This window comes from Pelophylax lessonae (assembly GCF_965119305.1).
Source record: "Pelophylax lessonae genome assembly, chromosome: 2".
Classification (NCBI taxonomy): Eukaryota; Metazoa; Chordata; class Amphibia; order Anura; family Ranidae; genus Pelophylax; species Pelophylax lessonae.
In genome coordinates this window covers 483936798-483962383 of record NC_138769.1, presented here as the reverse complement: position 1 = coordinate 483962383, position 25586 = coordinate 483936798, and the positions used below count along the sequence as shown (strand labels likewise).

Below are 25586 nucleotides of genomic sequence, written 5' to 3'. Positions count from 1 at the left end.
ACACCTTTGCCAGCAAAAACAAAAAAACTTTTCTTTTTTTTTTTTTTTTTTTTGTGTGTCTCCCCCTAGCGCAATAGCGCCCCTCAGAGTACCTGCTTCTCGATCCCAGAGAGAGAGAGAGGGACCCCCAAGGCTCACCAACCGATGCAGTGCAGTTTCCAACAAACTGCAGTCAGCGTCTGTCTTACACAGACTGGAAGGAGCTGTTTGCTTTTTCCCGGGCAGAAGGCGTGGCTCCGCCCCCTGTGTACGCCTTCCGACGTTCCCAGCCCTCCACGAGGTAGCTGGGCTCACAAAACATGGCCGCCCCCATAGAAGAGACATAAGACTCCAAAAGCATGGCGGCCGGCGTGACCTGAGGACATACAGGCATTCGGTCTACGGCAAAATGGCGGCGGACCGCCGATATCGTCTTCCCAGCACATCCACCTGCACTCTGCTAAGAGGTGACATATGGATCTACAGAGATACACTGCACATAAGGTAGGATTATACCTCCTATGTCTGCTGTAATGTTACAGTCTGCTGGGTAGAGTGTTAGCTCTTGAACCAAGTCCACTTCCCACAAACACATGCTGTATTACAAGGGGGACTTGTAAGTATCAGATATATACTGACCATATATGGAGGGGCCCATAATATATACTGCCTCATAATGAGGAAAAAAGGGAACGTTTACTCACCATACCGAACCGACAGGCACCCTCTCTTCACAATACCCTCTCCACCGGGGTGGGGGTTTGTGGACGCCTCGACTCTCTGGTACCTGGCGTCCAAGCGAGCTTTTAACTCGCAAAGTCAGTCCCTTTACTGGGACTCCGTCGCGGCCGACTCAGCGCACTGGTCTGCACGCGCTTTTAGGCAGAAACCGGGGTGACCACTGGATTTCAACATCCAGCCCGTCGCCCGGCCCCGCATACTTACTTGAATATGTCGCGGCCGACCAAGCGCAATGCCATGGTCTGCACGCGCTCGTAGGCCGGCTGGGGTGACCACAAGTGTCGCCCAGTCCGGCATTTTTGCTTGAAGATCTCACAGGAAAAAAACACTGGAGAAAACTACCTAAAAAATGTATTTTTCTTAAAGAAAAAAAGTCTTGCCAGGACCAAAAGATCCCAGCAAGGAACTTAGGTCCTTACTCCTGACTAGACAGAAAAAAACTGATTCCCTGTAGCAGAGAGAGGGAGGATATACCCTCAGGGACTGCCCCCTAGGGTGGAGCCAGAACGTTTTGTCATTCTGCCTAGTCCTACTCCTGCGGAGACAACATAACCCAGCTCTTGAGAATCAAGAAGACTACGTCTGTCAATGAGCGATAGAGAAATTGCATTAGACTTGTCAGTAAAAGCAAAAAAAGGAAGAGACCACTGTGGTACTCAGCAGAAGTGGCCCAAATCATTAAAAATAAAAAGCTAGCATTTTGTAATTATAAAAAACCCAGAGCAATGAAGATAAGGAAATCTACAAGATTAGGCAGAAAGAGGCCAAGCAAGTTATAAGAACTTCTAAAGCGCAGGCAGAAGAAAAACTAGCTCAGTCTATGAAAAAGGGGGATAAGACATTCTTCAGATATATAAATGAAAAAAGGAAATTAAAACAAGGAATAACTAAATTAAAAACAAAGGACAGAAGGTATGTAGAAGAGAATAAAGGGCTAGCCGACTGCCTTAATGAATACTTCTGTTCAGTTTTTACAGAAGAAAAAGAAGGAGAAGGACCTCCACTTGAAAGGATGACTAATGAATCGTTTGATGCATGTGTCTTTACAGAGGAAGACGTTCTAAGATTGCTGTCTAAAGTGAAGACAAATAAGTCACAGGGTCCTGATGAGATACACCCAAGATTATTAAAAGAGCTTAGTGGTGAGCTGGCAAAACCATTAACAGATCTATTTAACCAATCATTAGTAACAGGAGTCGTCCCGGAAGATTGGAAATTGGCAAATGTCGTGCCCATTCACAAGAAAAGTAGTAGGGAGGAATCGAGCAACTATAGACCAGTGAGTCTGACATCAATAGTAGGCAAATTAATGGAAACCCTATTAAAGGATAGGATTGTGGAACATATTAAATCCCATGGATTGCAAGATGAAAAACAACATGGGTTTACTTCAGGGAGATCATGTCAAACAAATCTTATAGATTTTTTTGACTGGGTGACTAAAATAATAGACGGTGGAGGTGCAGTAGACATTGCATATCTAGATTTTAGTAAGGCTTTTGACACTGTCCCACATAGAAGACTTATCAATAAACTGCAGTCATTGAGCATGGACTCCCATATTGTTGAGTGGATTAGGCAGTGGCTGAATGACAGACAACAGAGGGTTGTAGTCAATGGAGAACATTCAGAATAAGGTCATGTTACCAGTGGGGTACCTCAGGGATCTGTACTGGGACCAATTTTGTTTAATATCTTCATAAGTGATATTGCAAAAGGCCTCGATGGTAAGGTTTGTCTTTTTGCTGATGACACAAAGATATGTAACAGGGTTGATGTTCCTGGAGGGAAACGCCAAATGGAAAAGGATTTAGGAAAACTAGAAGAATGGTCAGAACTCTGGCAGCTGAAATTTAATGTGGATAAGTGCAAGATAATGCACCTGGGGCGTAAAAACCCAAGGGCAGAATATAGAATATTTGACACAGTCCTGACCTCAGTATCTGAGGAAAGGGATTTAGGAGTAATTATTTCAGAAGATTTAAAGGTGGGAAGGCAATATAATAGTGCAGCACGAAATGCCAGCAGAATGCTTGGATGTATAGGGAGAGGTATAAGCAGTAGAAAGAGAGAAGTGCTTATGCCGCTGTACAGAACACTGGTGAGACCTCACTTGGAGTATTGTGCGCAGTACTGGAGGCCATATCTCCAGAAGGATATAGATACTCTAGAGAGAGTTCAGAGAGGAGCTACTAAACTAGTACATGGATTGCAGGAAAAAACTTACCAGGAAAGGTTAAAGGACCTTAACATGTATAGCTTGGAAGAAAGAAGAGACAGAGGGGATATGATAGAAACTTTTAAATACATAAAGGGAATCAACTCGGTAAAGGAGGAGAGCATATTTAAAAGAAGAAAAAGTACCACAAGAGGACACAGTTTTAAATTAGAGGGGCAAAGGTTTAAAAGCAATATGAGGAAGTATTACTTTACTGAGAGAGTAGTGGATGCATGGAATAACCTTCCTGCAGAAGTGGTAGCTGCAAATACAGTGAAGGAGTTTAAGCATGCATGGGATAGGCATAAGGCTATCCTTCATATAAGATAGGGCCAGGGACTATTCATAGGATTCAGATATATTGGGCAGACTAGATGGGCCAAATGGTTCTTATCTGCCGACACATTCTATGTTTCTATGTTTCTATGGGGAGAGATTCACCAGGAGAGGGGCAGACACTTCCGTTCTGTGTACCACATAGTGATTGGTGTTCTGTGGAGGCTCAACCCCTGCTGACAAAGTCAATCCAGTGACGCAATGCGTACAGGGGAGGAGTCTGCTTACAAACGTCGGATCCAGGACGGTCAGTTTCACTTCATGCCTACGAGTCTGTATTAGCCCGCACTGCTTCAAGCGCATGGAAATGGGAGTTTATTTGCCGATTTTAATTGTTGATCATTAAACAGCTATTCAGAGAGCACTAGAGAAGTTGTTTTTTTTGTTTTATATGAACGGTACCTTGGCCTGCTCATTTGCCTGCACCTTGGAGCCTTGAAAAAGAAGGGGGGGAGAAAATCTGCCTCATCTATCCTGATACCTTGGGTATAGAAGTGCATTTGACTGGAATATACGAGTCAGAGAGTGAGGTGAGCTACTATTGAGCACAAACACACGGAGCACTCATGTGTGGAGTGAAGCACTAGCACTTTTCACTATTAATTGCATGGCACAGAAGGATTTATTCAATTTGGGACTTTTTTTTATCTTTATGAATTTCTTTTTAATGCACCATTCATAATATTTAATATATGTTGTATTTATGAAGTTTCATGATAATTTCATGACATTTATATACACTAGGAGGGTATTATTTTTCAATATTACTTATTATTCACTGAACATTTTATATGTGAGTTTACAGGGTTTATTCATTTTACTTATGCATGTGAATTTTTAGTCAAATATTCACTTTATTCACCATTTTACCTTTTGGCGCTGCATTATTTATTCTATATTGCTATCTATCTGTGTTCAGTGAAGGCAATGAAGGTATGCTGCCATTGAGATCTAATATATTTTTTACATTTTGGATTGTGCTGATTTTCTTATTTTACATATACATAGGTTTACCTGTATTGGTTTTATATCCTCAGATATTTCTCATTGTATTGGTGACCCTTAGCTGGAAGAAACAATGCCTTTATACAGGATCGCTCTTCTACTCTCTGCCGAAAAATACATGGCTTCTCAAAGTGATGAGGATCACCTAAAGATTGTTTCCTGGAACGTCAAAGACTGTGTTCTCCAAGTAAGGGTACAGTGCCTTGCAAAAGTATTCGGCCCCCTTGAACTTTGCGACCTTTTGTCACATTTCAGGCTTCAAACAAAGATATAAAACTGTAATTTTTTGTGAAGAATCAACAGCAAATGGAACACAATCATGAAGTGGAACAAAATTTATTGGATATTTCAAATTCTGTTAACAAATAAAAAACTGAAAAATTGGGCGTGCAAAATTATTCAGCCCCTTTACTTTCAGTGCAGCAAACTCTCTCCAGAAGTTCAGTGAGGATCTCTGAATCATCCAATGTTGACCTAAATGACTAATGATGATAAATAGAATCCACCTGTGTGTAATCAAGTCTACAGATAAATGCACCTGCACTGTGATAGTCTCAGAGGTCCGTTTAAAGCACAGAGAGCATCATGAACAAGGAACACACCAGGCAGGTCCGAGATATTGTTGTGGAGAAGTTTAAAGCTGGATTTGGATACAAAAAGATATCTCCCAAGCTTTAAACATCCCAAGGAGCACTGTGCAAATGATAATATTGAAATGGAAGGAGTATCAGACCACTGCAAATCTATGAAGACCTGGCCGTTCCTCTAAACTTTCAGTTCATACAAGGAGAAGATTGATCAGAGATGCAGCCAAGAGGCCCATGATCACTCTGGATGAACTGCAGAGATCTACAGCTGAGGTGGGAGACTCTGTCCATAGGACAACAATCAGTCGTATACTGCACAAATCTGGCCTTTATGGAAAAGTGGCAAGAAGAAAGCCATTTCTTAAAGATATCGATAAAAAGTGTAGTTTAAAGGTTGCCACAAGCCACCTGGGAGACACCAAACATTTGGAAGAAGGTGCTCTGGTCAGATGAAACCAAAATCAAACTTTTTGGCAACAATGTAAATTGTTATGTTTGGCGTAAAAGCAACACAGCTCATCACCCTGAACACACCATCCCCACTGTCAAACATGGTGGTGGCAGCATCATGGTTTGGGCCTGCTTTTCTTCAGCAGGGACAGGGAAGATGGTTAAAATTGATGGGAAGATGGATTTAGCCAAATACAGGACCATTCTGGAAGAAAACCTGATGGAGTCTGCAAAAGACCCGAGACTGGGACGGAGATTTGTCTTCCAACAAGACAATGATCCAAAACATAAAGCAAAATCTACAATGGAATGGTTCACAAATAAACATATCCAGGTGTTAGAATGGCCAAGTCAATGTCCAGACCTGAATCTAATCGAGAATCTGTGGAAAGAACTGAAAACTGCTGTTCACAAACGCTCTCCATCCAACCTCGCTGAGCTCGAGCTGTTTTGCAAGGAGGAATGGGCAAAAATTTCAGTCTCTCAATGTGCAAAACTGATAGAGACATACCCCAAGCAACTTACAGCTGTAATCGCAGCAAAAGGTGGCGCTACAAAGTATTAACTTAAGGGGGCTGAATAATTTTGCACGCCCAATTTTTCAGTTTTTTTATTTGTTAAAAAAGTTTGAAATATCCAATAAATTTCGTTTCACTTCATGATTGTGTCCCACTTGTTGTTGATTCTTCACAAAAAATTACAGTCTTATATCTTTATGTTTGAAGCCTGAAATGTGGCAAAAGGTTGCAAAGTTCAAGGGGGCCGAATACTTTCGCAAGGCACTGTATGCAAATCCTTATACATCTGAAACGTCTCTGAGCAGATGTGGTGCTCCTCCAAAAGACCCATCTGTCTGCAGACAATTTAGCACGACTCCATAAATTATGGGTGGGTACTGTATACGGCTCACCAGCACTAAGCCATTAAGTTGGCGTGGCTATCTTACCACGAAAAAATTTGACGCACACCATTGGGGTGTTAAAACTGACTCGATTGGCCGTAAAATGACATTTCATTTGTCATTAGCCTCCAGTGACATTGCTATCACAAACATTTATGCCGCTAACTCTCCTGATGTTCCCTTTTTAAAGACATGGTGTCCTGGATACTACAAGCTCCCGAGAACCGTCACTTGGTCAGCGGGGATTTTAATTCCGTAATGCGCTCATTAGAAGATCGCTCTAGTGATAGATCCCGCTTGCCACAAGACCACGTTTTACAGGACCCACACTATTGGTCCAGACCATCTTGTCTATGTGGTTTGTAGATGTGTGGCGACTAACTCACCTGATTGACCTGGAATTAACGTTTTTTTTTTTTTCTCCCCCGCATAACATCCTCTCGTATTGATTATTTTTTCACTTCCCCTGTGCTTGTTTCGGCGCTCACTAATACAGCAATAAGCAACAATGATTTCTGATCACAGCCCAATTCTTATTAATTTACTTAATGCCAAACCCTCTTCCCCCTCGCCCATTTGACGTTTTCCTTCATAATTATAAATATTTTTGTTGAATGCTCTACGACGCTTAGGCAGAATAAGTCTCCACTAACTGAGCGCACATCACTGATCCAAAGTGTTTTTTGGAGGCGGGTAAAGCTTTAAGAGGTAAAATAATTTCATATACCTCCCAATTCAAAAGACATTCCCGACAGCAATTTAAACAAGCTAGTGAAGCTCTGCGTTTAGCACATGAAACCCTAACACAGAATCACACTTTGGCTACCATAAAAGCCTGGCAGCTGGCCGAATGTTCCTTTGACCTGTGGACAGAGCAACAAGAAGCAGCTAAGACATCCTACACTACCCTTTCACAAATTTGGTAATAAAGTGGGCAAACTTTTAGCCAAACTATGTTCAGGTCCTAGGCGGCCCACATATATTTCTGCTCTAAAAAATGCTACGGGCTCTCTGGTTACCTCTCTTGCAGAGTTTAGTAAACTATTAGTGGACTACTACACTTCCCTTTATTCTGAGGACCCGATTAATCAGACAGCAGCAAAGGCTCTGCTAGCCAAAGTGCACTTACCTAGGCCCACTTAGAGACTCTTAATGTTCCCATCTGCTTAGAAGATATCCAGGCGACTATTAAATCTCTTGCATCAGCTAAAGCTTCTGGCCCTAATGGCTACACCGCCAATTTCTACAAACTCACTAAAGATTTTATTCCTGATACTCTTAAACACGTCTTTACATCCATTTGGGAAGGTGGCCCATAGATTTCAATGGGAACACAGGGACACATTAAGCTTATTTCCAAGAAGGGGAAGGATCTCCTCCACCCAGGATCATATTGACCAATATCCTTAATCAATATAGATGTTAAAATTCAAGATAGTGGCATCACGCCTAGCTCCCCTACTCCCTACCATACTCCACCCAGCCCTATCTGGCTTTGTTCCGGTGGCGTTCTGCAACCTTTAAAATTCGTAGAGTTTTATTGGCACTGGAACATGCTAAATTGCACCCGGACCAAGATGTCGCCATTATCTCACTTGATGCTGAAGGCATTTGACATTAGCGTCTCCTGGCTATTTAGAGTGATGCCTGCATTTGGGTTCTCGGGTCCGATCGTCCATTTCATACAACAAAGGTATAATTCTCCGACGGCTCGCCTCGTCACTCCTGACTTTATCTCGGAAACCATCCCTTTAATGAAGGGGACAAGACATGGATGCCCTCTTTCCCCTCCACTTTTTAACATAGCTACTGAGCCCCTATCTAGGCTTCTTAACTCCCCAGCGGGTGTTAGTGGTATCACTGCTGGTGACCAAATTTTCCGCTCCAATCTTTTTACGGATGATATTCTCATTTTTTCAAGCAATCCTACATCAGATTTTGACAAGCTCCAAGAACTATTTGTGGCCTTCATCGCGGCACTACACTATATCCTCAACTGTCCACAAGGTGGTGTTTATCTTCATGATTTACTATAGCCACACAGCACATTACTTACTTGGGCATACGTATAGGCCGTGAACCTCCCTCCCTGTACAGCCCTAACTATCCACCTCTGAGATCCAAGATTTTTAAGGAGTTGGAAGCTTGGGCGGCCCTCCCCGTCTCGCTCTTTGGGAGATGCCACTTTTTTTAAATGGTGTAAAGTGCACGTTTGCTATATTCATTGCAAACCTTACAACGTTTATTGAAACATTCCAATGTACACAAAATCCATAAGGCACTGACCGCCTTTCTGTGGTCTTGCAAGAAACCACGTGTAGCTCTCAAAAAACGTTGTCTCCCTAAATCCGAAGGTGGGGCGGGCCTACCCATTGTAAGGTTTTACAATATTTCATGCTTACTCAGAAAGGGCTTAGATTGGATATGTGGAAAGTCTCGCTAGTCCAATGCTATGCTTGAGGAAGCACTAGAATCTCCGCTCACTCTTCCTGCTGTTCTTCATTACTCGGTAAGAGCATTGTCAACTCACCCTAAGTCCAATATTCTCGTCAGGGACACAGTAGTTACTTGGAGAGAAGTGCGGAAGCTGCTGGGGCTACCGTCAAACATATCTTGTCACTTGACCATCCAAGGTAACCCCATGTTTCTTCCATCTACTTTGTACATCCAAGGTAACCCCATGTTTCTTCCATCTACTTTGTACAAGAGTTTCGACCATTGGCACACTTGTGGTCTCATCAACATAACCTCTTTATACCATGGAAACCCTAGTATGCTCATAAGTTCCCTTACCCTTTCACAAGAATACTCCCTGCCATCATCACACTTCTTTCATTACCAACAACTAATTAGCTACCCACGAACTTGCCAAATTATCCACTCCAAAAGTCCTTTGTTAATGTAGTGCTCCAATGTGATTACTCTATTTCCAGCCTCTACTCCCAATTCATCCTGCACCAATCGGACAAATACCATCTTTTTCCATTGAAAAAGTGGGCTTCCATCTTTGACGATGTTGAGCTCCCAGGGAGACTTCTTACAAGCTACTGCTATATCCATAAACTCATATCAGAAACTTGGCAGGATACTCACTTTAAAATTATCCACAGGGCCCCTTCTCCCCCCCCCCTATTTTTTTTTTCCTTCTCTCCTTATTGTATATAACTAGCTATCAAGAGACCTTTTATCCTGGTATCATTAAATCCCACCCCTTACCTGTAAGCTTTTAAACACAGAGGTTATCATATGTAAACTGCTTGCAATAGATATATCACTAAATGTGTCAATGAATTTATTATGCAGACATATGTATCCAATTCTGTATCCAATTTTGAAAGATAAACACATTAATCTGTCTGCATATCTATGCTCGAACGTGCCCATCTCTCACACATGTTATTTTTAAACTATTAATAATGTTCAAATGCGTTTAACCCATATGTATGCTACTCTAAAATCACTGGCGCATCGATATAGGAACACATATAGATTTTCTAATCCCCTTTGGGAGCCTCCGCAGTTTTCTTCTTCTTTTTGCGGTATTCCTTTAAATATTATATAGACTAGATAACCAGGCATTACCTTTAGAGCATGTTACTAATTCTTTGTAGTTGACTTTGACCTTTCGGCATACATATCGCTATTCTTTCAGAAAAAAAGGGGGGTTTGGTGCAAACCAAAAACCGCGCAAGTGGTTCAACCGTGTATATATGTATAAATATATAAATATATAATCAATAAATATAAACATAAAATTATATGTGAATATATATATTAATATAAAATATTAATTTACAGGAATTGCTTCCTTGTAGTGAGCGGCAACAAAAAAAGCAAGGTGCTGAACAATTGTTTAAAAGAAGGGTAGTGTCGCGCTCAAACATAAAAGTGCTTGTGCAGATAATTAAACCTAAATTCAAAAATTAAAAATTCATGATAGGTGACAATCTAAAAAATCAATCAATCTGTGCTCAACATTGTAAAGTGCAAACAGTCCATATGCAGCATCAAACAGTCCACATCTCTTTGGTGTCACACAAATTAGCAGAGACTTGATGTTAGTGCAGATTAACCTTCACCTCCACACTTCACCCAGTGATCTAGTAAGGTACTCCTTACCGGAAATATATGACCCCTTAATTATAGGGGGTCACATAGGCAATATCTCCACTCAGTACACACGATCCTCAGCTCCTCTGTTACACAGTGGGTAATCCAGCATCAAGCCCTTATAGTGTAGCTCGGATCAGGTGACAAACATGGGTGGGACAAAAAGGAGACTCTCATGGTGCAGTACATCTAAACATATCGCTTTATTTAAAAAGTATTGCACTTACTCGAATCACCATAAAACAATCGCCTTTCTCATAAAAACATCCAGCGAGGGTTGTGAGCACTGCCGATCGCACAGCGCTCCTCTAACCCGGAAATGGCTACGGTCTCACGTTTCCCTTCCCTGGGGAAGGGAAACGTGAGACCGTAGCCATTTCCGGGTTAGAGGAGCGCTGTGCGATCGGCAGTGCTCACAACCCTCGCTGGATGTTTTTATGAGAAAGGCGATTGTTTTATGGTGATTCGATGGCTACGGTCTCACGTTTCCCTTCCCTGGGGAAGGGAAACGTGAGACCGTAGCCATTTCCGGGTTAGAGGAGCGCTGTGCGATCGGCAGTGCTCACAACCCTCGCTGGATGTTTTTATGAGAAAGGCGATTGTTTTATGGTGTGCACAATGCCCCTGGTGCACAATACCACGCTCCCCTCTGATACATTGATTACGGAACTGCTCTGCTATCTCTTCGTACTGGTACACTTATCGCCTACATCTACAAAGTCACCAAGACCCAGCTACCCAGAAGACCCCCTTTTATGCTTTTTTTGGATGTGAAGTCACAACCTCATTATGACATCCCATAACCCCACACAATGGATCCAACTATGCCTACTGATGGCTCGCAGGGTGATTATGGACAACTGGATAAAATCTTCACCATCTTGCATTCTAGCTGGAAAACAAACGCTACTATCGCTATTCAATTTAGAAAGGCTGGACACCATCAAATTAAATGTTTGATATACTCAGTGTATCTTTACCAGATAGCTTAAGTTTATGGAATTCACACTTACCCAGGGGGATCTAGCATTGGCTATACGTCCCTTTCTCTACACTGATTGGCACCTAAAATGTGACCGCCAACTCACTGGGCAAACTTAAATTACCTGATTCCAACAGGCCCTTTGATTTCTCCCTCTCCTAAGTTCTTGTATAGGTAGGGGGCTTCTGGCCCTCCTTATCCCTTATGTTACTGATAGGTAGCCTTACTCTTTTTCTTTTTACATCTGCTATCACACGTTTCTTCTCTGTGATCATCACATACATGTGTATTGTTCTATTTCCACTCCTGAGGGATTAGACACCAGCCCATTCAGTTCAACCTGTGTGGGTGTGTGTTTATGTCAATACCAATTCTCCTCTCCCTGTATATTGCCCTGTATATTGCATCTTTCAAGATGCCCATCTAAGTGTTTTAAATTATCAACACTGCTGACATCACCAAGTGGGGAAGGGAGTTCTACAGCCTTATTGCTCTGACGCTAAAGAACTCCCTTACCCAGTTTATTTAGTTTGAAATCAATAAAAACATCATGAAAATACAGCATATAACGTCTTGATTTTAGCAAACAATCTTTCAGTAAAAGCTTACATGAATACTTCTGATACCACCTGTTTAAGATCCATGAGACTTCTGTTTAAGTAGCATCACCTCTGAGGCTTTATTTTAAGTGATCCTGCGAACTACTACGTGAAATATTAAATATTCTGCTGCCTGCACTATTCACTCCCCTTGTGGTAAGTGTAAATAGAATAATTAAATATAAAAGTGAGGCGAAAATTATTAAATACAATTACATATCCGTAAATACATAAAAAATGATATTTTGAAACATAATAATTAATGGTGTCAGAATGATAAATTGTCATCCGTGAATAAAATCCTTAAAATAGATAGCAAGTGATGTAAAATAATAACACAAATATAATCTGTGAATGAATTGAAATAAGTCCCCAATCACCAGTGCATAAAATATATAAAATGACGATCTGTGAGCGGTAATTCACAAAACGGTTTGTCGGACGTTTCACCTTCACTAGTGTAACCTCACTATTATGCTTGGTCAATGACAGCATAAAATATTCCAGCAGGGAAAGGGTGGGTAAACTCCTTTGATGCTGTGGCTCCCAATTTGGCTTTAATGAGTTCAATAGTTCTTATGCATGGGGAAAAAAAAAAAATAGACCCATGATGCAAGTACCGTTGATAAAAACATATGTTTATTAAAAATTAAGGTAGAGCACTCACATGTACCAGGTGCAGAAGTGCACCAGACTATCCAAGCCAAATATAAAGATCACAGGCACACCGACAGAGAAGCTCAATAGGCTGCCCTGAGGAAGACACGTTAGTCCCTGTGTTGTCACACGTAGGGGAGGGGCCAAGGCGGTGTCGGTTGAGCAGATTGTGTAGCAGTGAGAGGAACGCTGATATTTGGGCTTAACAGTGAGCGTCCCATTGAGCTTCTCTGTCGGTGTGCCTGCGATCTTTATATTTGGCTTGGATAGTCTGGTGCACTTCTACACCTGGCAAATGTGAGTGTTCTACTTCATTTTTTAATAAATATATGTTTTTATCAATGGTACCTGCAACATGGGTCTAGGTTTTCTTTTCCCCATGCATGAGAGCTGTTGAACTCAAAGCCAGATTAGGAGCCACAGCATTGGAGGAGTTTACCCACCCTTTCCCTGCTGGAATATTTTATGCGGTCATTGACCAAACGTAATAGCGAAGTCATATGCCATGAGCTGGGAACCCACCGAGTGAAGGTGAAACATCCGACAAACTGTTTTGTGAATTACCGCTCACAGAATGTCATTTTATATATTTTGTGCACTGGTGATTGGAGACTTTTTATTTCAATTAATTCATGGATTATATTTGTGTTATTATTTTATATCACTTGCTATCTATCTTATGGATTTTATTGACAGTTTATCATTCTAACACTATTTATTATTAAGTTTAACAAAATCATATTTTATATGTATTTACGGATATTTAAATGTATTTAATTATTTGTGCCGCACTTTAATATTTAACCACTTGCCGCCCGCCCACCGTCAAATGATGGCAGAGCGGTGTAGCTCTCATTCTGTGGCAACGTCATATGACAGCGCCCCAGAACAGCCTCTCTCACGTGCCCACGGGGGCACGCAGTGCGGCAATCATGGCACGACCCTGATCTTGGTAAAAGCCAATGACGTGGCTCTTTACCCATGTTATCAGCTGTGTCCAATCACAGCTGGTCACATGTAAATGAGGAAGTGCCGTTTATTGGCTCTCCTCGCCTCACACTGTCAGAGCGTGTGGCAAGAAGAGCCGATCAGCGGCTCCTCCTTAAAGGGGAGTCTAGGACAGGTAATCAGGGCACTGATCATCAGTGCCCTGATTACAGAAAAGTAAAAAAACAGTGCCCATCAGTGCTGCCAGTCAGTGCCCATCAGTGCTGCCAGTCAGTGCCCATCAGTGCTCATCAGTGCCGCCTATCAGTGCACATCAGTGTCGCCTATCAGTGTGTCATATTACTACGTCCTCATCAGTGCCACCTCATCAGTGCCCATCAGTGCAGCCCATCAGTGTCCATCAGTGCCGCCTCATCAGCGCACATCAGTGAAGAAGCAAAATTACTTATTTTCAAAAATGACTGACAGAAAATAAGAAAAACGTATTTTTCACAAAAATTTTTGTCTTTGTCCTTTTTTTTTTTTTAAGTAAGAAATAAAAAACCAAGGGGTGATTAAATACCACCAAAAGATTGCTCTATTTGTGTGAAAAAAATGATAAAAATTACATATGGGTACAGTGTAGCATGACCGTGCAATTGTCATTCAAAGTGTGACAGCGTTGAAAGCTGAAAATTGGACTGGGCAGCAAGGGGTTGAAAAAGCCCTGTATTGAAGTGGTTAATTATAACACTTCTGAGGCTTCCCAACAAATATTTAAAAAAACTCACTATGTAACACGTTCCAAAACATTATGCTGTATGTACCTAGTGTGTCATTTTCAGTGAGGCAACAACAAAAGATTAAGATAGTGAGACAGTGATGCAGCCTATTATGCCATGTGGCTTTTTTTCTAGGAGCAAATTTTGACTTTCCATGCAGCGACAAACACCTATACTACCAGTAGTAATGAATCACTTGTACAATACATGGCATGATACAATGACAAACATATTCTTACTTGTAACCTTGTATTCATTTCAAGAAAGTAGAAATTTTTCTTTGAGTCAACAAGAAACTCTACTGTCCCTGCAGACGAATATTTCACAGCTTTGGCAAGGGCTACAGCCTGTTCTCCCATTCTTTTCCGTTTTTCTGGATCAAGAAACATGCTGGCAAAATGGAAAAAAGTATTGAATGTTAATGCAAATTTGGAGCCACCACTCTAATTTGACGTTAAAACAAAAACAATCTAGTCACAGTTCAGCAGACCATCAAGACAATGCTCCACTAAAATACTCAGTAAAGTGATGCCTATTTGTCTGTGGTTGTTAAATAGGAAAATGTATCCCCGTTTCATACCAGTACATGGTTTTACGTAAAACACATATACTGTATACAGTATATACTGAATTTACAGTATACATACACGCAAACACCTTATTTAATACTTAACCACTTAAGGACCAGAAGGTTTAACCCCTTCAATGACCAGGCCATTTTTTGCGATTTGGCGATGCGTGACAAACTGGTAGATGCGCAGTCATGCAATGCAGTACCCAAACAAAATTTATGTCCTTTTTTTTCCCCAAATAGTGCTTTCTTTTGGTGGTATTGCAGTTTTTATTTTTTGCGATATAAATTAAAAAGACCGAAAATTGAGAAAAAAATTAAATTTTCTACTTTTTCTTATAAAAAATATGCAACAAACAACATTTTTGTCATACATTTAGGCCAAAATGTATTTAGCTACATGTCTGATAAAAAATCTCAATAAGCGTATATTTATTGGTTTGCACAAAAGTTATAGCGTCTAAAACTATGGTGTATATACTGCAATTTACGCAGCTTTCTGACTGCCTATCTCATTTCTTGAAGTGCTAAAATAGCGGGGCTATATAACCCCCCCCCCCCCCCCCCAGTTACCTCTTTTTTGGACAGTAGACACCCCAATGAATTTCCTGAGAGGCATGTTGAGCCAATGTAATATTTGTTTGTCACAGGTGTTTGAAAAATGACAAAAATATATATATATTTTTCTTTTACACATAGTTGTCATTGAAATGATATATTGCTCACGCATGCCATGGGTATATGTGGAATTACACCCCAAAATACATTCTGCTTCTTCTGAGAAAGAGGATTACCCATGTGTGAGACTTTTTGGCAGCCTAGCCACATACAGGACCCCAAAAACCAATCACTGCCTTCAAGCTAAGGGTGTAAATTGTTGATTTCACACCTCACTATCAGTTTCGGAGGCCATGAAATGCCAAGATAGCACAAAACCCCCCACAAATGACCCATTTTCGGAAAGTAGACACCCTAATCCATTTGCTGAGAGGCATGTTGAGTATTTTACAAATCTCGCTTTTTGTCACAAAGTTTTGAAAACTGAAAAAGAAAAAAAAAAAATGTCTTTTCTTAATTTTCCAAAACAAATGAGAGTTGCAAAATACTCACCATGCAAATACCTTGGGGTGTCTACTTTCCAAAAAGGGGTCATTTTGGGGGAGGGTTGTACTACCTTGACATTTCCGGGGCTCCGAAACTGTGATAGGTAGTGAGAAAGTAAAATGAGCAATTTACACCCTTAGAAAACCTGAAGGCCGTGAATGGTGTTGGGGTCCCGTACACAGCTAAGCTCCAAAAACCTCACACATGTGGTATCCCAGTACTCAGGAGAAGCAGCAGAATGTATTTTGGGGTGTAATTCCACATATACCCATTGCATGTGTGAGCAATATATCATTTAGTGAGGGGCGAGGCCAGCCGCGGACCAAGATGGATGCTTGAGCCGGGAACTCCACTACACAATCCGGATCTTTTGCATTTCGCAGCCACTTCCCGCACCGCCGCAGAGACCCGCTGACTGTCTCGCACAGGAGACTCATACGGGCATGCCGCAGCAGCAGAACAAACTGCCTGCACTCCGCCGCCTCACATATTTTTTCAATCCGGCCACCATAAGGCCTTCGCAGCATGACGCTGACAATGAGACTGGCCGGCCCCCATCCCCCACCGCTGCTCACACACAGAGTGCCACAGAGCCACAGGCGCCAGGGGATCCCTCTGGTACTGCTAGCAACCAAGAGATGGACACTGCACCGGCTCCTGACTTCCCTGCCAGTTGCATCCTCCCCTGTCCAATCCCCCCACAAGAAACCCCTATGAACTTCTGATAATGCAACTGACCGTGCCCCAGCCCTAGCAGCTATCCCTGCTTCTGATAATCCTGCCTAAGAAGCCACCCTCAAGGCAATGCTTCTTACCCTTCAGAAAGATCTGCACAGAGAACTCCAGCTCTCCCTATCAGAGGTTCAGGATAGACTGTCTGGAGGTTAGGGCAGACACACTGGAGGACACTATCCAAGAACATGGCAGAGTGCACAATGAAGTGCTAGATACACAAGATTACCACGTGTAGGAATTGCACCGCATAAAACTGAAACTTGGAGGACCGCTCCAGATGAAATAATATAACGTTTAGGAATATCCCTGAGGCGGTCAAACCGAAAGAACTGACACCATATTTGCAATGCCTTTTCTCCCTTACTCCTTCTGCGTCTGGAGCCCCATGACCTCCTTATCGACAGGTCCCACCACATTGCTAAGGCTGCTCACCTACCTGCTGACGTCCCCAGAGACGTTCTGGCAAGAAACCACTTCTTCCATGTGAAGGAACAGATCCTTCACACTGCCAGAGCAACCAAGCCTTTACCTGCTCCATATACCGATTTTGGCACTTTTCAGCGACCTGTCGCCAGCCACGATGGAAATGCGTGGGGCATTTACACCTTTTACGTCTATCTTTCAAGAACGAAAGATAACTGCAGGCGGCATAGTGGTGTAGTGGTTAGCACTTTAACCTAGCAGGAAGAGGGTCGCTGGTTCGAATCCCAACCACGACACTACCTGCCTGGAGCTTGCATGTTTTCCCTGTGCCTGCGTGGGTTTCCTCCGGGTACTCCGGTTTCCTCCCACACTTCAAGACATGCTGGTAGGTTAATTGGATCCTGTATAAAAAAAAAAAAAAAAATTGGCCCTACTATGTATGTATGAATGTGAGTTAGGGACCATAGATCAGGACTTCCCAAACTGTGGGTCGCCGACAACGTTAGAGCAGTCAGATCAGCAGTGAAAAAAAAAAAAAAAAAAAAAGTACCATTCAAAAGCCCACTAGGGGCGCCAGACGTATTGCTGACTATGGGGGGGGGGGGTGTTACCCGGCTGGGGGGGGGGGGTACAGCCGATACAGCTGGAGCCCCATGACCTCCTTAGGGGGCCCGTGCATATGTGACAACTCACCCAGGTCCTTCCTGCTTCTGTGATGTGACCAGCCTGGCAGTGGCACGGTGGAAAGACAAGGCACCGGCTCAGCACTGGCACAGAGGACACACCACACTGAGAAGATGGACACAGTGAGCATTCAGGGCAAGTCTGCTAAACCAGTCTGAAAATCTTGTGTCCTATGGCTCTGATAATCTCTTGCACCATGTCCGCCATCTCTGACCATCTTCTGTAGTATGCCCGCAGTCTCTGACTGTCTCCTGTACTACGTCCGCAGTCTCTGACCGTCTCCTGTACTACGTCTGCAGTCTCTGACCGTCTCCTGCACTACGTCTGCAGTCTCTGACCGTCTCCTGTACTACGTCTGCAGTCTCTGACCGTCTCCTGTACTACGTCTGCAGTCTCTGACCGTCTCCTGTACTACGTCTGCAGTCTCTGACCGTCTCCTGTACTACGTCTGCAGTCTCTGACCGTCTCCTGTACTACGTCTGCAGTCTCTGACCGTCTCCTGTACTACGTCTGCAGTCTCTGACCGTCTCCTGTACTACGTCTGCAGTCTCTGACCGTCTCCTGTACTACGTCTGCAGTCTCTGACCGCCTCCTGTAGTATGTCTCCAGTCCCTGACCATCTCCTGTATCATGTCTGCAGTCTCTGACCGTCTCCTGTAGTATGCCCATTGTCTCTGACCGACTCCTGTCGTATGCCTGCAGTCACTGACCGTCTCCTGCAGTATGCCGGCTGTCTCTGACCATCTTCTGTAGTATGCCCGCAGTCTCTGACCATCTCATGTAGTATGCCCAGTCTCCTACCGTCTTCTGTAGTATGCCCGCAGTCTCACCTAAAGCTGTGTAAGGGGCCCCAAAATTTCTGATGGCTGCCCTGGGTAAGTGATTGAAGCTGCTGCAGTGGGTAACAATCCAGGCACAGTAAGTAGCAGTGCTGTGCCATGCCTGTACATACTGTGCCATGCCTGTACATACTGTGCCATGCCTATACCTACTGTGCCATGCCTATACCTACTGTGCCATGCCCATATCTACTGTGCCATGCCTGTACCTACTGTGCCATGCCTGTACCTACTGTGCCATGCCTATACCTACTGTGCCATGCCTGTACCTATTGTACCTACTGTGCCAAGCCTGTACATACTGTGCCATGCCTGTACCCACTGTACCATGCCTATACCATCCCCTGTGCCATGCCTATACCATCTCCTGTACCATGACCTGTGACATGCCTGTACCATGACCTGTGCCATGCCCTTACCATGACCTGTGCCATGCCTATACCATTCTGTGCCATGCCTATACCATCTCCTGTACCATGACCTGTGACATGCCTGTACCATCACCTGTGCCATGCCCTTACCATGACCTGTGCCATGCCTATATCATCATCTGTGCCATGCCCTTACCATGACCTGTGCCATGCCTATACCATCTCCTGTACCATGACCTGTGCCATGCCTATACCATTCTGTGCCATGCCTGTACCATCTCCTGTACCATGACCTGTGACATGCCTGTACCATCACCTGTGCCATGCCCTTACCATGACCTGTGCCATGCCTATATCATCATCTGTGCCATGCCCTTACCATGACCTGTGCCATGCCTATACCATCTCCTGTACCATGACCTGTGACATGCCTGTACCATGACCTGTGCCATGCCTATACCATCATCTGTGCCATGCCTATACCATGACCTGTGCCAAGCCTATACCATCTCCTGTACCATGACCTGTGCCATGCCTGTAATATGCCCTTACCATGACCTGTGCCATGCCTATACCATCTCCTGTACCATGACCTGTGACATGTCTGTACTATGACCTGTGCCATGCCTATACCATCATCTGTGCCATGCCTATACCATTACCTGTGCCATGCCCTTACCATCACCTGTGCCATGCCTATACCATCATCTGTGCCATACCTGTGCCATGCCCTTACCATGACCTGTGCCATTAAGTGTATTCAATAATAAATTGAAAAGTAGTAAATTGATATTTTTAATTAAACATCCCCCTCCCTTTAAAATATGCAAAATTATTATTATTATTTGCATTTATATAGCGCCAATAAATTCTGTAGCACTTTACAATATTCAATTACAAGCAAGTGGGTCCTGAAAAAAATCTGTATTCATAAGTGGGTCTCGGCCCAAAAAAGTTTGGGAAGCCCTGCCTTAGATTGTAAGCTCCTTGAGGGCAGGGACTGATGTGAATGTGCAATGTATATGTAACGTGCTGCTTAACCACTTAAGCCCTGGAAGATTTTACCCCCTTCCTGACCAGGGGGTATTTTGCGATTCGGCACTGTGTGACTTTAACTGACAATTGTGCGGTCGTGCGACGCTGTATCTAAACGAATTTGATGTCCTTTTTTTCCCACAAACAGAGCTTTCTTTTGGTGGTATTTGATCACCTGTGCAATTTTTTGATCACGCACTATAAACAAAAAAAGTGCGTAAATTTTGCAAAAATAGCAATATTTTTCACATTTTTTTATATGAAATTCCCACCCCCCCCCCCCCCCCCCAAAAATGTAAAAATCAAAATTTTTCAACATTTTCAGCCAATTTGTTTTATGCTACCTATGTTTGGTACAAAAAAAATCGCAAAAAGCGTATTTTGATTGGTTTGCGCAAAAGTTATCGCGTTTACTAACAAAGGGAAAGATTTTTGTCATTTTTGTTGTTTTTTTTTAACGCGTAATGGCGGTGATCTGTGATTTTTTTTTGCGGTACTGCGACATTGCGGCAGACAGATCGGACCCTTGACTGACATTTTTGCCACTTTTGGGGTTACCAGTGACATTTCTACAGTAATCAGTGCTATACATATGCACTGTTACTGTAAAAATACACTGGCAGTGAAGGGGTTAACTTTTTTTGAAAGGGAGGGGCTATGTGTGTCCCTAGGGGCGTGCTTTCTACTGTGATTGGCTGTGGCTTCAGATGTATGAAGAGTGATCAACAGTTCTACATAGTAGAACCGTATGATCATCCTTCATACACAGGGGAGAATGACAGGCAGCTTGTTTACACAAGCCGCCTGACTTTCTCCCTCTCCCGCACCGATCGCAGAGTGACCGGCGGACATCGGGTCCGCCGGTCACACGCGCAGGGGGGGGGTCCGTGACCACGCGGGAGCACGCCTCCGGCGGCGCGCGCTTGCTCCCTAGAACTGTGAGGGGCTAACCGCCGACGTAGATAGTCGTGCGGCGGTCGGCAAGTGGTTAAATTGACAGCGCTAAATAAGAACCTGAAATAAATAACTTAGAAATGGGGTTTCCCCACCAAACTCTTGGTCACTTCCCAACAACTGATCCCTATCCTATCACCTAAAGACGGATATAAGAAACTGACCAACTGGGGGCTCCTACTGCTCCCTCCTCTTGCTCCACAATGTGGCAAATCCCACTCCAAGTCTCCAACTCATCAGAATTCCTATCCCGACAAAAACAAGGGTTGATGGATGAAGAGACATCACTCTCCCCACACCCTAGTGTGCCATGCACGCATGATTTTTTTTCCCCTCTGTTTATTGCTTTGCTCTACTGTTGTAGAGACTGCTACGTTTTTGTTTATCACTGTTTATTGGCTCATAGTCTTTGAATTGTGCCATCATCATTTATAGCCTTTATACCACAGGTGATTTTGTGATATTTTATTTGATTTTATTTGACTTTTCATATCATAGTTACCTAGACATATAGTTACCCTCTTCGCTCCTCTCCAGGCAGCGTGGAGAGCTGTAATCCAGCTCTTCCTATCCCGCACCTTAATTTGCATAACTCATGACGACACTCAATATTACCTCTATTAATGCTAAGGGCCTGAACTCCCCGTTTAAACGGCATTTCCTTTGGAAGGAAGCCATATCCCAATAAGAGCATGTCATATGTGTACAAAAGACACATTTTCTAAATTCTAAATCCCCGAAATGCTTGCATGCAAAATTTCACCTCTGCTTTTTTTGCCAACGCCCCAAAGAAAAAAAGGGGAGCAATGATCGCTGTACGCGACTCTATATCATTCCTTCTTCATCACTGCGAAAGTGATGATGATGGTAGATACTTAATACTTTCCGTAATCCTTGGATACACGCACATGACTCTGGAAAAAGTCTGCACACCCAACACAGCTCACAAAAATGTTTATTCACACCTAATTTCCAAACTGGCTCCATACAGAGCAGATCCAATTGTTCTGTGTGGCGATTTCAACGACATTGTAGACGTTAATCTTGATCCTTCCAATCCCACGAAAACGCAGGCCTTCAGCCTTATCCACCCTCTTGACAAATGAAGACCTCTATGACCCCTGGAGGTGTTTACATGGTGAAGAGCGGGATTACACTTTCTTCTCTCACTCCCAACAGTCTTACTCTCGGATCAATCTCTTTCTAACCGATAAACACACTTTGCAACTGATTACAGAAGCCACATGGTCGGACCATGCACCAGTTTCCATCAAACTTCTAGATCACGGGCCCCCGTCATCACAATCTGTCTGTGGGCTGAATTCCTCCCTACTCACGAATCCCACATATGAGTCGAAGATTGGATCCGAGATTGAAACTTTTTTGTAACACAATGCTGACTCCATACCTGATCACTATTACCTGGAATGCGCACAAAGCCTTCCAACGAGGTTTATTCATTAAACTTGGTGCCCAAGAACGTAAAAAAAACACTCAGCCACCATGAATTCCCTGCTCAAACGTATCCGAGATTTAGAACAGATTCAAGCTTAACCTGTCTGCCACCGCTTACGCTGAATTAAAGACCGCTAGATCTCAGTTAAGTGACCACCTACATCAAAAATTTGATTTCTACATTAAGCGCCTCAAACTAAGGTTCTACTCCTCTGTGAACAAACCAGGAGCACTGTTGTCCAAATTAACCGGACAAGCTGCCAAATGCAAAATTCACTACCTGACAAGTTCCCAAGGCACTCGCCTACTCAATCCACTAGACAGCGCTTTCTACACCACATTATACAACTTGAAAGACAGGGATCCTTCACCCCCTCCCTTGAAAGGGGATATATCCAAATTCCTATCCTCTGTCCAACTCCCAAAAGTATCACCTACTCAACTGGACTCCCTATCACAACCTTTCACCACCACTGAACTCCTTACAGCCATAAAATCACTTCCTACGGGCGGTGCACAAGTGGTGGGCTCCCAATCAGGATTTGCAAGCGCATCAGGAAGGACACTATGGGCTCTACAGGCCTGTCTTCGAATTATTGGTGGCTGCGGGACGATACTTGTGCTAGCCACAGCACCAGCTTGAACTGCACTTATGGTATTTGATAATGCCCTGCTGTGGGAGGTGTGAAACATGTTGACGCAGATTCTGGCTCCTTAGTGACGTCACGTCTTGTTAGCAGTGGAACGCTTGTGGAAGTGCGCGTGCCGTGCTGGTATCCACACTAGCCAAACAGAATGGCTGCTATTCTCTGCATTATTTTGGGCTATGGAATGTGGTTGTTTATCTGGAACATTGTAAGTGCACATTTTTTTCAATATGCTTATGAATAAAGGGAACGTATAACACTATCTGGATACCTTTTTGGTTTCCTATATGCGAGTGGTGATTATACAAGAACCTACAGGAAGTGATATTCATCTACTTGCCAGAATAAGTTTGTCAGACCCACATGCAATATTGCTAAGGGGTCCAGGTTTTCTGGTAAATTCAAGCACATTGAGGTGTGGATCACAGTTTGCGTGAGAGTCACAGAACAGCACGGCACTTTAGGCACAGAAGCACTCCATTTTTTATTTTTTTTCACAGACTTTTACTGGCCACTTGATGGTTTGAGAAATTGACAATTTTCTTTGTAACTTTTGTCACTTTAAGTGTTCACAATATTTGTACTGACTATCTACTGGTGCTGATGGTGGTTTTTCTTTTTGGGGTTTATATATTATTTTCACAGATAGGCACCTTTTAGTTTATTAGAGATATATCTGGCACTGACATTGGTATATGCACATTATTACATTGTAATGAAGGTATATCTATCACTGTTATAGTTTGTTGGGCACATATGTCATGTATTGATTAGTATCTACACTGTTTTTGCGCTGTGGTACAAGTCTTGTTTGATTTTACTGTGTGATCATCAGCAGCAACAGATTTAATTTAAAGGTATATACACGTAATGCGGGGATGAGGTTAGTTAATCATCAGTCCACCAGAATGTTAAGGGGCACTAGTACCAACACCTCAGCAACAGGAGAACGGGGTTTGGTGGCTCTGAGGAAGAGGCAAAGCCTCGAAAAGCGTCAACCGTCATCCAAACAGGACTATGGACAATTGTATGGACTACTCCTGATACTGAAGCATTTGAGTCTGATATGATCTTTTTTCACCTTTGTTTGTGAGTAGCCATTTTTATGTTTTATTAATAAAGCCAAATATTGAGGATAATGTGCTAGGTCGGTGCGCCCTGCTTTGTGTTTTTTGTTTGCGGGGTCAAGTACGCCTGATCTTAGCAGGGACCAATAATCCGTTGTACTATCTGTCAGGGTGCCGCTGCTCTATACAGGTTCGAATACTGAGCCTGATTCTGACAGCGAGACTTACTCATCTGTCATGCTCAGCGTCGTGCAGGCCTCTTTACTAGTGTACCTCTGTTTGGACATTTTGGCCAATAAATTTATAGGTACCTAGTGTGACTCGCAGGTAAAAAAAAAAAAACACCTGGTTGTCTAGGACTGTTTGAACTGCTACCACAAAATGTAACTGCTAGTGCTAGCAGAGATAAGGTCTGGAGGGGCTAAACGCAGGTGCTGGCAGGTGTAGGGGGTGATCCTGCTAATGCTGCGTTATGGGAACACTATACTAAACTATTGGGGACGCTAGTATAGATCTGATCAAAGATATTAATCCGTTCAGGCACTCTACTAGTAATGGAGGCGTTTAGTGTGTGTGTGTCACTGGCAATCAAAGGGTTAAAATGTATTAAATATACGGCGGGCAATCTGACACTGTTCTGGATTGACGCTAACACTAACTGATGTCACCTGTGACACTAATACAGTGATAAGAAAAACATATGTACACTAGAAAAGTGACACTGACAGGGTAATGAATGGGTTAACGGGGGGTTATCAGGGGGTTAAATCTTTATAAGGGGATATATGGCGGGTACCCTAAACCTGGGACAGACACTAACTACCACTAACTGCCTCTCATACTAACTTGCGTCACAAGTGACACTAATACTGTGATCAGTATACTATCTGTATACTGTATATAGTGACACTGACTGGGAGTGAAAAGGTTAACTGGGAGGTGATCAGGGGTTAACATATCTGCCTATGTGTACTGGTGTCAGTGTAGCGCTTGTGTACTTACTGTCTGATGTTCTCTTCACGCTGGAACCGAAAAGGGCTCCAGGATGTTCTGAAATTGGTCAGAACCAATCACCAGATCCAGGCCAAAAATCATTGGCATGGGCCTGATGACTGATCTGGTCTGAACCGAATCAGCACATCGCAGGGACAGCGGGTTCTACAGCTACGTCGGTTCACGCAGCCGAGCCACCTTGCCGCAGTGAAACTAAGCAAGACAAGCAAAAATTTAACTATGCAACAATATGAACTCTAAATACAATTATGTTTAGCTTGTAAAATGCTAAAACCAAAGTACATTTATATACTTACATTTACCTTTTTAAATATATTCAGCAAAATCAGACTGGTGTTCTAGTTTCAGCACTAAGTATTTTTCATTGCAAAATTCTAACCTAATCCTTAATACTGTATAACTAGAACTCTCTA

At 43.0% G+C, this 25586-nt stretch overlaps 1 protein-coding gene across 1 annotated transcript in view; it reads right to left on the bottom strand.

The window, feature by feature from the left end:
• PCCA (propionyl-CoA carboxylase subunit alpha) overlaps positions 1 to 25586 on the bottom strand; it is a 1213132-nt gene that overhangs the window by 721327 nt on the left and 466219 nt on the right. Inside the window, exon 12 of the mRNA XM_082247734.1 lies at positions 14514 to 14664. Within this exon, the coding sequence (XP_082103860.1) occupies positions 14514 to 14664 (151 nt within the window). The remainder of the gene's footprint in view (positions 1 to 14513; positions 14665 to 25586) is intronic.